The sequence below is a fragment of the Tamandua tetradactyla genome, chromosome 2 (genome assembly GCF_023851605.1).
Source record: "Tamandua tetradactyla isolate mTamTet1 chromosome 2, mTamTet1.pri, whole genome shotgun sequence".
Taxonomy (NCBI): domain Eukaryota; kingdom Metazoa; phylum Chordata; class Mammalia; order Pilosa; family Myrmecophagidae; genus Tamandua; species Tamandua tetradactyla.
The window spans coordinates 151,783,526-151,797,890 of NC_135328.1; the positions used below are offsets into that span (position 1 = coordinate 151,783,526).

The 14,365-nt window shown below is 38.6% G+C and overlaps 1 protein-coding gene across 7 annotated transcripts in view; it reads left to right on the forward strand.

The window, feature by feature from the left end:
- The window catches only part of SYTL3 (synaptotagmin like 3), a 139,774-nt gene that overhangs the window by 108,919 nt on the left and 16,490 nt on the right, over positions 1–14,365 (forward strand). For all 7 annotated transcript variants that reach the window (XM_077149386.1, XM_077149388.1, XM_077149385.1 and 4 more), the window contains one exon: positions 7,545–7,723. In XM_077149386.1, the coding sequence (XP_077005501.1) occupies positions 7,545–7,723 (179 nt within the window). The remainder of the gene's footprint in view (positions 1–7,544; positions 7,724–14,365) is intronic.

Below are 14,365 nucleotides of genomic sequence, written 5' to 3' on the forward strand. Positions count from 1 at the left end.
AAAATGTTAATCCTGTATGATAGGATTCTCTTTGAAAACCAGGCAAGACTGACCAATATATATATTTATTGGGGGGGGGGGTAGAGTATATACATATGTAATAAAGTCATAAGGACAAGCAATAATGATTTAGAGAAAAATTCCGAACAGTGTGGACTGAGGGACAGAAATGAGGGGATTCAATCAGAGATAAGTCCCAGGGACCATCTGAGTTCCCAGTTGTATTATTTTTCTTTGGCTGAGTAGTAGGTGCATGGATGTTAATGTTAAATTATTGTTTTAACCATACATATACAGTATACTGCTCTCTTATATATATGTTATACATTTCACAGTAAAAAAAAAAAAGAGAAGAAAAACACTGAAAATGATCTGCTCAACTTGCAAGGAGCAGCCACCCTGTGTGGCAGTTCCAAAAGTTTGATAAGCCCCGTGCGTTCCATGCAGACAGAGTTCTAAATCTTTTCATGTTTATCTCCTTGGGCCTCATAATCACCCTATGAGATAGGTTCCTGTTTTACAGACAAGGCAACTGAGGCAACAGAAGATACCTGAATGACTCAAGGCCATGCAGTGACTGAGTGTGAAAGGCTGTTTGGTGCATTACACACTGCCGTAGCCACTATCAGTAAGGCTCTGAGTGTGTTTCTGGATTTTACTTTTTTTGTATTGCTTTGGTTTGGTTTCAGCTGACTCAGAACCTTCTGCATAATAAAAAGGCATAGGGGCTTGCTTGCTTCTTGAAAGTTACATTTGATAAATTTTTGACCTTCAGAGAAAGGCAAGGTAAGAATGCTTTCTGCCTGTCTTGGGTGGTTCTCCTTTGCTGCTGCTCAGCGTTACTTTTCTTTCAAACCCAGGCAGTGCCAATTGTTCTTATAAAAGTCCTCTTAGCAGGGACCTTTCGGTTGACCCATTTGGCTGCTTACAGGTTGCAACTGCTGTGTTCCAATGAGAGGGAAAGCAAAACCAGAACCTCGTCTAGGATGACGGTGGTAGGACCCTAAGGGACCTCAGAAGGCTGCAGGTGACTAGCGAGTCTGCCCTGGCTCTTCTCACATCGCCTGCAGGTGTACTTTCCCCAGCTGAGAGGACACAGCTTTTGAACTGTGCAGCAACACTACCCGAAGTTGATGGTACAATAAACCAGGAGGCCAAGGTTCATTTCCAGCTTGACTTCCGATTTGCTGTCAATCAGATTTGCCTTGTGGGTTTTTCTCAACCTGCCTTGATCTCCTTTTATCTCCTTATAAAATGGAGGATGAGTATGTTTAATGCTTCCTAGATGCTGTGTAACTCTGGGATCCAGTTCAGGATTGGCAGCAACCTGATGAGCCCAGATGTGCACCTGGGCCCAGATGTATACCTGCATACCTGCACCTGAACAGCCGTGCACCCATACAACAAGGTAGACAATAGGACAGATCGAATCCCCAGTACGTTCATAGCCAGCAACTCCAAATGAACCTAACACTGTCCAGGAGTCCTAATGTTAATGTGCTCAACTCAGCTTTCTACTTGCCGCAACCATTTCACACCTTCTCAGCTCTTTCTAAGACTCTTTTCAAACTCTATCCACTACTTACCCCCTTCCTCCTCACTCTCAACAAATAAACCTCCTTCCCTACTTTACAAAGAAAATAGAAATAATGAGCTCAGAATTCCCTCATCTTCCTGATGCAAAAAAATTAATCTACCCATGTCTGCACCCGACCTATTCTCCTTTCCTTGGCCACAATAGAAGCAGCCAATCTCCAGATCCACTGTGGAGCCCATCTTCTCCTGCCTTCCCTGTGCCTAATTCTATTACTTCTTCTTCTCTCTTATGTATTCAATCTCTCCATCTCACCTGGGTCCTTTCCGTTGGCCTTTAAACACATTCAAGTCTCTCAATAAAACAATTCAAAACAAATGGAAACCAAACACTCATGCAATCTCCCACTTCCCTTCAGCTACAGCTTTTTTCTTCCTTCCCCCACCAAACTTTTCAGAATTATCTGCCCTTGGTGTGTCCATGTTTTCACATCCCACTCACATGTCAGCTCCTTCACCTCCAAAAGAACCTGTGTCTGCTTCATGTCACTGAACCCCATGCATATTTGCAGGCTTCATTTTGACTGACCCTTCTGTAGTATCCAGTGCTATTGACTGCTTCTTCTTCCTTCATAAACCACTCTCTTCCCCCCAGTTTCTTGACACAACATTATCCTTATTTTTGTCCCTACTTTTCTGACCACACCTCTTGTTTAACATTAACCATCTCCCCCATTGGATAATAACCTCCATGAGAGTGGGGACTATGCATGTTTCTGCTCTTCATTGTATCTCCAGCACCCAGCTAACTGCTGGCTCATGGTAAATCTTCAGTCAATAATATGACATGAATAAGGGGCCTTGAAGCATTTTGATAAAAACTCTCTTTGTACATATTATGGCCTGTGTTCTAGTTTGCCAGCTGTCAGAATGCAATATACCAGAAACGGAATGGCTTTTAAAAAGGGGAATTTAATGAGTTGCTAGTTTACAGTTCTAAGGCCGAGAAAATGTCCCAATTAAAACAAGTCTATAGAACTGTTCAATCACAGGCATCCAGGGAAAGATACCTTGATTCAAGAAGGCTGATGAAGTTCAGGGTTTCTCTCTCAAGTGGAAGGACACATGGAAAATACAGTCAGAGTTTTTCTCTCATCTGGAAAGGCACTTGGTGAACACAGTCAGGGTTCTTCTCTCATCTGGAAGGACACATGGTGAACACGGCATCATCTGCTAGCTTATCCTCCTGGCTTCCTGTTTCATGAAGCTCCCCGGGAGGCATTTTCCTTCTTCATCTCCAAAGGCTGCTGACTGGTGGATTCTGCTTCTCATGGCTATGTTGTTCTGCTCTGCTCTCTCTGAATCTCTCATTCTCCAAAATGTTTCCTCTTCTATAGGACTCCAGAAACTAATCCAAACCCACCCAAATGGGTGGAGACATGCCTCTATCTAATCCAGTTTAACAGCCACTCTTGTTTAAATCACATCTCCAGGGAGATGATCCAATTAGTTTCAAACATATAATACTGAATAGGGATTAGAAGAAATGGCTGCCTTTACAAAATGGGATTAGGATTAAACATGGCTTTTCTAGGGTACATACATCATTTCAAACCAGCATAGCCTGATGTATTGTGCTTCCTTGTGCCGGAAGGAGGAATAGAATTGAAGTCAGAACACTTGAAGGATGAAGGGTTGATCCTGACCCTATATAATGTGAATTAAGTCATTTAACCCACTGGATTTAGTTTCCTCATATGATAAGTGGAATTACACAATTAGCTTTGCCTACCCCACAGAGCTGCGGAACTCAAGTGCCATTGTGTTTATATTAGTAATAATGATAACAGTAAGAATAATAATGGTAGGTATTGTTCACTAAGCACTTCTTATGGCTTAGATTCTGTGAGCGCTTTCCATACACTATTGTGTTTAATACTCACAGCGACTCTGTGATAAAAGAATTGTCTTGCTTTATACCCTTACCTATGACCAATTTTTGTAAATATTCTACATGCATTTGAAGCGAAGTCTATAATCTGCAATTGTTGAGAGCACTGTTTAATAAACCATTAGGCCAGGTTTAGTTTAATTGTAAAATTGTCTTTATCTTTAGTGAGGATCATTAGGATGATTTGTTAAAAATCCTTATGGATTTACCTATTTCTCCTTTTATTTCTATGAAATTTTTCTTTTATTTATATTGAGAGAATGTTATTAACTTAGAAGGTCTATCTCATTCAAATTAATTGACTCTTTTATCATAATGAAATATTTCCCTGTCTTTAATAAGGCTCCTGAGGCAAAATCTATCTTGTCAGATATTATTAGAGTTCTATAGCTTTATTTTAGTTGGTGTTTGCATTGTGTAGTGTTGTCCATCCTTCTGCTTTCTACCTTTCTGTATACTTGCAGTTTAGTTATGCAGTATATAGTTGGGCTTTAAAAAAGTCTAGTTTGATAATCCTTGCATATTTTTGTAATATATGTGCTCTTTTCATTGTAGTAACTGATATATTGGGTTTAAATCTATATTATTTATTTATTTTCTATTATCTCTTTGTGTTCTAATTTTTTTCCGTTCTATATTCCTCTTTTCACCCTCCCTTTCATGACTCCTTTTGTATTAATCAAGTGTTATTAATTATACCATATTACCCCTTAGTTTGTAGGTATATATTGTTTTCTTACTTTTTTATATAGTGTTTATAGCTAACTATGAAACCCTAGAGATTGTATCTGGTATCTCGTTTAAAAAAGCCTAACTTGTATTTTACCATTTCCTGATCAATGCAAGGATCTTAGAATGCTTATAGTCCATTTAGCGCACTCTTGTCTTTTGGGCTAACATTGTAATTTATCTTGTTGGTTGATTCATATTAATCCATATATTTGCCTTTTCATTTCTCTTCATTTTTTGCTGTATCCCCATGCTTCCTCTTGGGGTTATTTTACCTCTCTCTTTGGTACTACTTTTAGTGAGGATCTTCTGCTAGCAAAAAATTATCTCACATTTTCTTGGTCTGAAACTTTTATTTTCATCTTCATTTTTGAATGATGTTTTCTTTGGTTATAAAATCTTAGGATATCTGTTTTATTTGATCATGTTAAAGATGTCATTTCATTGTCTTCTGGCTTCTCTCATTTCTATTGAGAAATAAGCTGAAGAATCTTATTGTTTTCTTCATTCAAGGTCATGTCTTCTGTTTTTCTGACTGATTTTAAGATTTTCTTTTGTTGTGTTTATATGTGGTTTTATTTCTTGAAAATGTTTTTCCTACATAGGCATATAGTCTCTTGTCAATCTTGGAAAATTTTTAGCCCTTATCTCTTCAAATACACTTTCGGTCCATTTTTTCTCTTTGTATTTCTCTGTGTGTATGTGTGTTATATGTTTTGTTATTCTCTTTTCACTCTTTTCCATTCATCCTTTCCCCTGTGCCTCATTCTAGATACTTTTTACTCACTTATTTTCTGGTTCACCAACTTTCTCTTCAGCTATGTCTTGTCTTCTCTTAAATTAATTTGTGGTGTTCTTAATTTCATTTACCTTATTTTTTTTGCCTTTTTGATTCATTTTTAACCCATCTTGTCATATATTTTCTTGACCTTATTAATCACAGTTATTTTAAAGTTCATGTCATAAAATATCCATACCTAGATTACCTGTGGGTCTCTTTTTATTGTGTTTTTCTCTGTTTTGGTTACTTGTTCTTGATCCTAGGTTTAGGATAACAAACCATTCTGGTTTGCCTGGGATGCTCCTGATTTTAGCACTTCAAGTCTGGCATCCTAAGAAACGCCGCAGTCCTGAGAAAACTCATCACCTTTTAGTCCTGGTATGCCTGGGAATTTTTTATTGAATGCTAGGCATTGTGTATGAACAACTGTAGGGATAATGTGAACTTTAAACAGATGCTATCTTCCTCCAGAAAGTATTTACTTTTACTTCCAGCAAACAGCTAGAGTAGGAACAAATAGTCTTAATCCAGTCAGGGATTAAACTAATTCAGAACCAGGTTTCTGTCTTTGTAAGGATCAATCCATTTCCAGTTGACACTTACTCATAGAAGAAAGCTCTTGGATTGTCTGTGTATATGTGGGGGGTGGTCCCTGCTGAAATTCTGAGTGATTACTAAGCCCTTACTCTGTGGTAGGCCTGATGTCCAAGTTCTTTCTCCTTGGTACTAAGAAACATCTGAAAGCACTTTAATGCTTTTCTGCCTCTAATTTAGCAAGAACTTTGAGGGGGAAGGCAGCATCGGGTGTCATTTCACAGTATGCTACCTTCTTATCTGGAGTCTTAGTGCCTCAAGTTCTTAGGGCCTTTGTAGCCCGAGGCTTTAAGTTTTGTTCCCAATTCTCTCAGGCTTTTCAAAACTTTGTTCAATTTCTGAGCCTCTTAGCTGTTGCTTTTGACTTGAGTTCTCAGTCTGTCATCCCTGTGCTGATTACATATTTATCAGTACCTCAAAGGGAAAAGCAGTCCAGAATCTCATCCTTACCTTAGTGTGCTTCTCTTCTCTGTAGGAGCACGGGTCTTTGCATCTTGGCTGTCTCAGTAAGTAGCACTGTGGTGTTTGTTTGTTGTTTGTTTTGGTCAATTTTTCTAATTGTTCGTGGCCCAACAGTTAATCTATTGCAATTTAGTCTAACATAGCCAGAAGTGAAGTCGTATGATGAATGCAATTTTAGTTACCAGAATCTTTAGCACCTCATATTCATCTACCTGTTCTTCTTCCGCACAGCCCACACTTGTTGTCAAGCTCTCTACCGTTATCTCCTATCTGCACCTTTTTGCGCCTCATTCCTTCATGCTCTCTTACCATCCTGTGCCTTTTTGAATACATGAAACTTAAAAGTTGCTTTCCAGGGCAGGCCACGGTGGCTCAGCAGGTAAGAATGCTCGCCTGCCATGCCCGAGGACCCGGGTTGGATTCCCGGTGCCTGCCCATGTAAAAAAAAAAAAAAAAAAGGTTACTTTCCATTCTAACAGTTGTGTGGGAGTTGACTGATGACATTTTTCAGAGCCCACCCTACCTCTGACTGGTGGAAGTGAAGCTGGTTATGTTCTTGGGTTAATTAGGTTAATTAGTTAATTAGGTTATCTTCCCTTTGATGAGTTGAGTTGTTGGTTTGTTTTTACCTCTCTACTGGCCCTGACTCCCTGCCCAGACTTTCTCTTAGTTTCTTTTTTTGGGGGGGGGGGGTTGTTTTGTAGTGTGGAGCTACTAGTTGGGAATTAAAAATGGAAATCGGTTAGGCTTTCCTATTTTTATTGAGTTAGCACTGACATTGGTTATGCAAATGGTGGTGAATATTTAAGCAAATTTAATAATGAAAGCAGTTTATTTTGTCCTTTAGGCGCAGGCATTCTGTGCTACTTATCTGCGTATCTAAGTTGGGATGCCCTAATCTATGGTGGTAGTTTTTATTTTCATTTTAGATAACTGTAAAAAGTCACCTTTGACTACACACTTTTATACTTTATTTCATTTGCTCCTCACCATAACCCTATGTTATCAGTATTATTATTTTTTTCCATTTGGACATTGACATAACTAGTAAGTAGCAGACTCAGCATCTGAATCCAGAGCCATTTGTTTCCCAGTTATGGGCACTTAGCCACCATACTATGCTGTTTTCCTCATGGCTATTCCTGTCATGAATATTATATGCCCTCCTGAGAGTTATCTTTGCAAAACTGAGCAGGAGGTAGTCCACTCATCACAAGTGATGCATGTTAAAGAATGAGATTGTGTAAACTTTACTGCTAGGCAAAGACAATATCTGGGTAAGACAGGGCCTCCTGAAGATTCCCCATCTCCATAAAGAAGAATAGGTGGCAATTTGTTTGGCAAAGTACACACTAGTGCATTATTAACTTAAAATGAGTCAGGATGCTCTGGATTAATGTTATTTTATTTGATATCTTGAAATTGGAGCTGCCAAAAAAAAGTAGTTCATTTAACTATGAAGTGATTTATTGTATCTGTCATTCTTGATTTTAGGGAAGTTTAATTAGCATTAACAGCACCTGCACAGAGATGGGCAATTTTGACAATGCTAATGTCACTGGAGAAATTGAATTTGCTGTTCGATATTGCTTCAAAACCCACTCTTTAGAAATATGCATCAAGGCCTGTAAGAACCTTGCCTATGGAGAGGAAAAGAAGAAAAAGTGCAATCCGTAAGTTTTTTTTTAAGTTTTGAAATAAGATAATTGACATATTGATTTTAAAATTCATATGGAAAAGTGAAAGTCAGAAAATAATGGAGACAATTGTACTTAGAATAAAAATGAAAAGACTGGCTTTAAGAATTACTATAAATCTGCAGTAATTGAAGCAGTGTGTTACTGATGCAGGAGTAGACACATAGATCAACAGAGCAGAATCAGAAGTCCAGACACAGACCCTAGCACCCCAACAAAAATGGGAACTTGTATGATCAAGTTGCCATTATGAATTATAGGGAAAAAGATGTGCTTTAATAAATGATTTGGGAAAATGTTGGAAAAATTTACTTTCCATTAGGAAAAGTTAAATTAAAATCCTACCTCACACAATGCATATAGATTTAAAATTTCATTTTCCAATCTGATAGAGGGAAAATGGTATATCACCATTATTTTAATATGCATTTCTGTGATTACTAATGAAGAGTAACAAATTTTTGTGTATGCATTAGCCATCTATATTTGCCCTTCTGTAAACTTCCTGTTCATATCCTTTGTCCATTTTCCTGTTGGGTTGTTTGTCATTTTTCTATTCATTTACAGGAATTTATTTGTTAAAACCTGTTTTGAATACAAATTCTTCACTGTTATGTATGAATTTTAAATATTTTCTCCTAGGTTTTACTTGTTTCCTAAGTGGTGCTCTTTTAGAGAATTTGCTAATGTCAAATTTATCAATTTTTTCCTTTAAAAATCTTTTTGTGTCTGTAGACACAAAAATTTAGATATATTGTCCATTTACTTCTAACATAGCTCTATTTTTTGCATTTATATCCTTTCACAATAGATCTGGAATTGATTTTCTGTGTATGGTTTAAGACAGAGATCTCATTTTTCCCCCCTTTTTCCCTACATGTATGAAAAGTTGAGCACAATTTTAAATTCCAACTAGAAAGTGAAGGTGGAAAATGAAAAGATTATTGGTTCAAACTCCTCTCTTCTCTGAAATGTTCAATAACATCTCAGTGCTGGATAAATTAAGAATGAATTCTGTAATACTTATGGTTTTCCATTACAGGATCTCTCCTACCTTTCTAGATTTAATTTCTTTTATTCCCTTACCTATATCACATGCTTCAGGAAAATTGGAATAGTAGCTGTAGCAAAAAATATCCTGACTTTTACCAAATATGAGGCTTTTCTTATGTTTGTGTTGAAACTACTTTCCTTTTTCTACATTCATAGTAGAAATCATAATCCTGTCTAGCCTTCAATGTTCATCTCCAATCCCAGAACATTTATTTGACCTTTGAACTTCCAAGTATGCTGGGTATCTCCTACTTTGTGGCTGTGTAAAATTACTCAATCCCTCCCAAACTCAGTTTATTCATTGTAAAATAGGGATGGTAATAATAGAACCAACTTCAAAGGATGGTTGTGGCGATTCCTTGAGTTAGCCTATTTAATAGTTAATAGCCACCAGGAAAGTTCTAGAATATAATAAACATTGAACACATATTATTCTTAGTCAGTTGAAGTGGAAAGTGCATAAAAAATTAGGCCTGAAATTCCACATGGCAATCTCTGTGGGGCTTTGGACAAGGACTAAGCTGCTCATGTGTGGGACAGGATTTCATGGAGTTTGTCAGAGAATAACTCCTGGGAGGTGGTGAACTGATTTAAAAAAAACTGCAGGTGGCACAGTTCTGGGAAAGATTGGAGTTCTGATCAGCCAGAGTGGAGAAACCTTGCTGCACCCCAGAAAAACCATATCTTAGTAATAAGGATTCTCTAGCCCTAAAACAAGGACTACTCTAGATCTGCCTTAACTAAACAAAATCAAGCCTTGACAGTATCACACTGAATTGCCAGTAAGTAAACTGCCTGTCTGACATAATTTAATGCTCTTTAAAGGAAAGGAGCATATTCCAGATTCTCAATAATGTAACATCCACAATGACCAGCATATTAAAAAAGTATAATAAAACATTGACAGACATATGAAAAAGTAGGAAATGTGACCCATAACCCAGAAACAAAACTTTCTTCAGAAATAGACACAAATGATGAAATTATCAAAGATTTTAAGCAGCTGTTATAAATATGTTGAACTTCAAGGAAAAGGTGGTCCTAATAAGGAAACAGATGGAGAATATTGGCAGAGAAATGAATAATATATTAAAGAATTGAAATTTTAGAGCAGAAAAATACAATATCTGAAATGAAAAAAATCACATATGAGATTAACTGCAGATTGCACCTTCAGAAGGAAAAAGTGAATTGAAGACAGACTAATTGAAACTTCCAAACTGAAACATAGAAAGAAAAAAGACCAAAACTAAATACAGCCACAGCTGTTTGTGGAAGAATATCGTGTCATTAAACTTATATATTATTGGAGCCATATAAGAAGAAAAGAAAGAAAATAGGACCAAAAACCTCGCAAAAACCCTGTAGATATAATGGCCAAAAGTTTTCCTAATTTTATGAAAACAGCAACCTGCCAAGATGCACAAAATTCTGAAGCAGGATAACACAGAGAAAAACACCCCTAAGCACAACATATCTAAATTGCTGAAAACCAAAATGGGGGGAAACAACATAAAAGCAGCCAGAGACACATATGTACAGAAGAATTTTCAGTAACTTCACCTCTTGAAATAATGCAAGATGGAAGATAATGGATGATCTTTTCATTGTGCTGAAGGGGAAGGGGGAAGGTCACCCTAATATGCTATACCCAGTAGAAATACTCTTCAAAAATTTAGGATGAAATACACTTTTAGATTTAAACAAAAATTGGAGAGAATTGTCATTAGCAAACCTTAACTACAAGTTCTTCAGACTGAAAGGGGGAAATTATGGTAAATGGAAACAATGTATTATATGAAGGAATAAAGTGTGCCAGAAATAATATGTGGGTAAGATATACACTACTTTCTCCTCTGATTTCTTAATTTCTCTAAAAAGATAGACTATTGAAAGAAAAAATGATAGCAATGTATTGCAGATTTTATAGCATATGTAAAAAAAGTAAAATGTGTAGGGCGGGCCGCGGTGGCTCAGCGGGCAAAGTGCTTGCCTGCCATGCCGGAGGACCTCGGTTCGATTCCCGGCCCCAGCCCATGTAAAAAACAAACAAACAAACAAAATACAATAAAACAAGAAAATGTTTAAAGATGTTTCCCTTTCTTCCTTCCTTCCTTCCATCCTTCCTTCCTTCTCTCTGTCTTTCCTTCCCTTCCTCCCTCTCTAAAAAAAAAAAAAAAAAAAAAAAAAAAAAAAAGTAAAATGTGTAATTATAATAACAGAATGGTCAGGAAGGGATAATTTTGAAAGTATATTGTTTCAAGGTTTTTACATTACAGATGAGATGATAATATTGATTCAAGGCAGAATTTGCTAAGTTAAGGATGCATATTGCAATCCCCAAAATGACCCTAAAAAATAATATAGTGAAGTATGGCTAAAATACCAACGGAGGAGATAAAGTGAATAGTACTAATAAAAAAGAAATCCATGACTTCCGGAGAAGATGGCAGCTTAGTAAGGCACGCGGGTCTTAGTTCCTCCTCCAGAACAACTACTAAAGAACTAGAAACAGTACAGAACAGCTCCCGGAGCCACGACAGAAACCAGACACACAGCGTACCCCATTCCGGAACAGCTGGACTGGCTAAAAGACTCCGCTGCAGTGAGGTTCCCGAGAGGCGCGCGCTTCCCCGGGCCGAGGCGGCTGGCGGCCGGAGCCCCTCCCTCCCTCCTTCCCGGGCCAGCTGGGAGCTTGGGATCGGGTTCCCCAAGCCGCGGCGGCCCTCCCACACGCGGCTTCCCGGGCCGGCTGGGAACTTTGGAGCAGGTTCCCCAAGCCGCGGCAGCCGATGACCCTCCCCCACGCGCGGCTTCCCAGGCTGGCTGGTAGCCTCGGAACAGCGGTCCCCCAAGCCGTGGAGGCCGGCGACCGCAGCCCCCTCCACACACGCGGCTTCCCGGGCTGGCTGGGAGTATCGGAACAGTGGTTCCCCAAGCCGCAGCAGCTGACAACCCTCCCCCACAGGCGACTTCCCGGAGGGAAAGGAAAGAGTCTCCAACAGTAGTAGAGACTGAGTCCAACCTAACACCAATAGTGGCATTAAGGAACAACTTCTGACTACTAAAAATAGGCCCTCAGCTCAGGCGAAACTGATCAAGGCGGAAGTCGCCGATTGGACCAACTGAAAAAGAGGAAAGGGGGTGAAACAGAGCCTTCTGTGGCTGTTTCTACGGAGGCTTCGTTGCCTCTGGGCTCAGCGCTGGGATTACATAGGTTACAACTGCCCCAAACACAGAAACAGGCTGCTTCTAGGGCTCTCTACCACCTGAACCTTCCACGCAGGAGGGGTGAAACACAACTCGGGTGGAATCCCCCCTCAAGGAATTCAGATCCCAGGACTTCACAATTTGAAGCCATTAAAAACAACCTACAAGCTTTCCTCTGTCTCCACCACACACCCAGCAGCGAGAGTCTTCCAAAGTTGAAGGAGCCACAACATCTTTTGCTGGTGGGACCCGCAGACAGACAAGCACCACATACTGGGCAGGATAAGAAAAACAGAGCCCAGAGACTTCACAGGAAAGTCTTTCAACCTGCTGGGTCCCACACTCAGGGAAATCTGATTAAATGCCCAGATGCTAGCAAAAAATAACAAATCACACCAGGAAAATTGAAGATATGGCCCAGTCAAAGGAACAAACCAATAGCTCAAATGAGATACAGGAGCTGAGACAACTAATTCTGAATATACGAACAGAAATGGAAAACCTCTTCAAAAACCAAATCGATAAAGTGAGGGAGGACATGAAGAAGGCATGGGATCAACAAAAAGAAGAAATGGAAAGTCTGAAAAAACAAATCACAGAACTTATGGGATTGAAAAACACAGTAGAAGAGATGAAAAAACAATGGAAACCTACAATGGTAGATTTAAAGAGACAGAGGATAGAATTAGTGAACTGGAGAACGGAACATCTGAAATCCAAAAAGAAACAGAAACTATAGGGAAAAGAATGGAAAATTTTGAGCAAGGGCTCAGGGAATTGAATGATAATATGAAGCGCACAAATATACGTGTTGTGGGTGTCCCAGAAGGAGAAGAGAAGGGAAAAGGAGGAGAAAAACTAATGGAAGAAATTATCACTGAAAATTTCCCAACTCTTATGAAAGACCTAAATTACAGATCCAAGAAGTGCAGCGCACCCCAAAGAGATTAGACCCAAATAGGCGTTCTCCAAGACACTTACTAGTTAGAATGTCAGAGGTCAAAGAGAAAGAGAGGATCTTGAAAGCAGCAAGAGAAAAACAATCCATCACAAACAAGGGAAACCCAATAAGACTATGTGTAGATTTCTCAACAGAAACCATGGAAGCTAGAAGACAGTGGGATGATATATTTAAATTACTAAAAGAGAAAAACTGCCAACCAAGACTTCTATATCCAGCAAAATTGTCCTTCAAAAATGAGGGAGAAATTAAAACATTCTCAGACAAAAAGTCACTGAGAGAATTTGTGACCAAAAGACCAGCTCTTCAAGAAACACTAAAGGGAGCACTAGAGTCAGACACAAAAAGACAGAAGAGAGAGGTGTGGAGAAGAGTGTAGAAAGAAGGAAAATCAGATATGATATATATAATACAAAAGGCAAAATGGTAGAGGGAAGTATTACCCAAACAGTAATAACACTAAATGTTAATGGACTGAATTCCCCAATCAAAGGACATAGACTGGCAGAATGGATTGAAAAACAGGATCCTTCTATATGCTGTCTACAGGAAACACATCTTAGACCCAAAGATAAACATAGGTTGAAAGTGAAAGGTTGGGAAAAGATATTTCATGCAAATAACAACCAGAAAAGAGCAGGAGTAGCTATACTAATATCCAACAAATTAGACTTCAAATGTAAAACACTTAAAAGAGACAAAGAAGGATACTATCTACTAATAAAAGGAACAATTGAACAAGAAGACATAACAATCATAAATATTTATGCACCGAATCAAAATGCCCCAAAATACGTGAGGAATACACTGCAATCACTGAAAAGGGAAATAGACACCTATACCATAATAGTTGGAGACTTCAATTCACCACTCTCATCAATGGACAGAACATCTAGACAGAAGATCAATAAAGAAACAGAGAACTTGAATATTACAATAAATGAGCTAGACTTAACAGACATTTATAGGACATTGCACCCCACAACAACAGGATACACCTTTTTCTCAAGTGCTCATGGATCATTCTCAAAGATAGACCATATGCTGGGTCACAAAGCAAGTCTCAACAAATTTAAAAAGATTGAAATCATACACAACACTTTCTCAGATCATAAAGGAATGAAGTTGGAAATCAATAATAGGCAGAGTGCCAGAAAATCCACAAATATGTGGAGGCTCAACAACACACTCTTAAACAACGAATGGGTCAAGGAAGAAATTACAAGAGAAATTAGTAAATATCTCGAGGCGAATGAAAATGAAAACACAATATATCAAAACCTATGGGACGCAGCAAAGGCAGTGCTAAGAGGGAAATTTATTGCCCTAAATGCCTATATCAGAAAAGAAGAAAAGGCAAAAATTCAGGAATTAACTGTCTACTTGGAAGAACT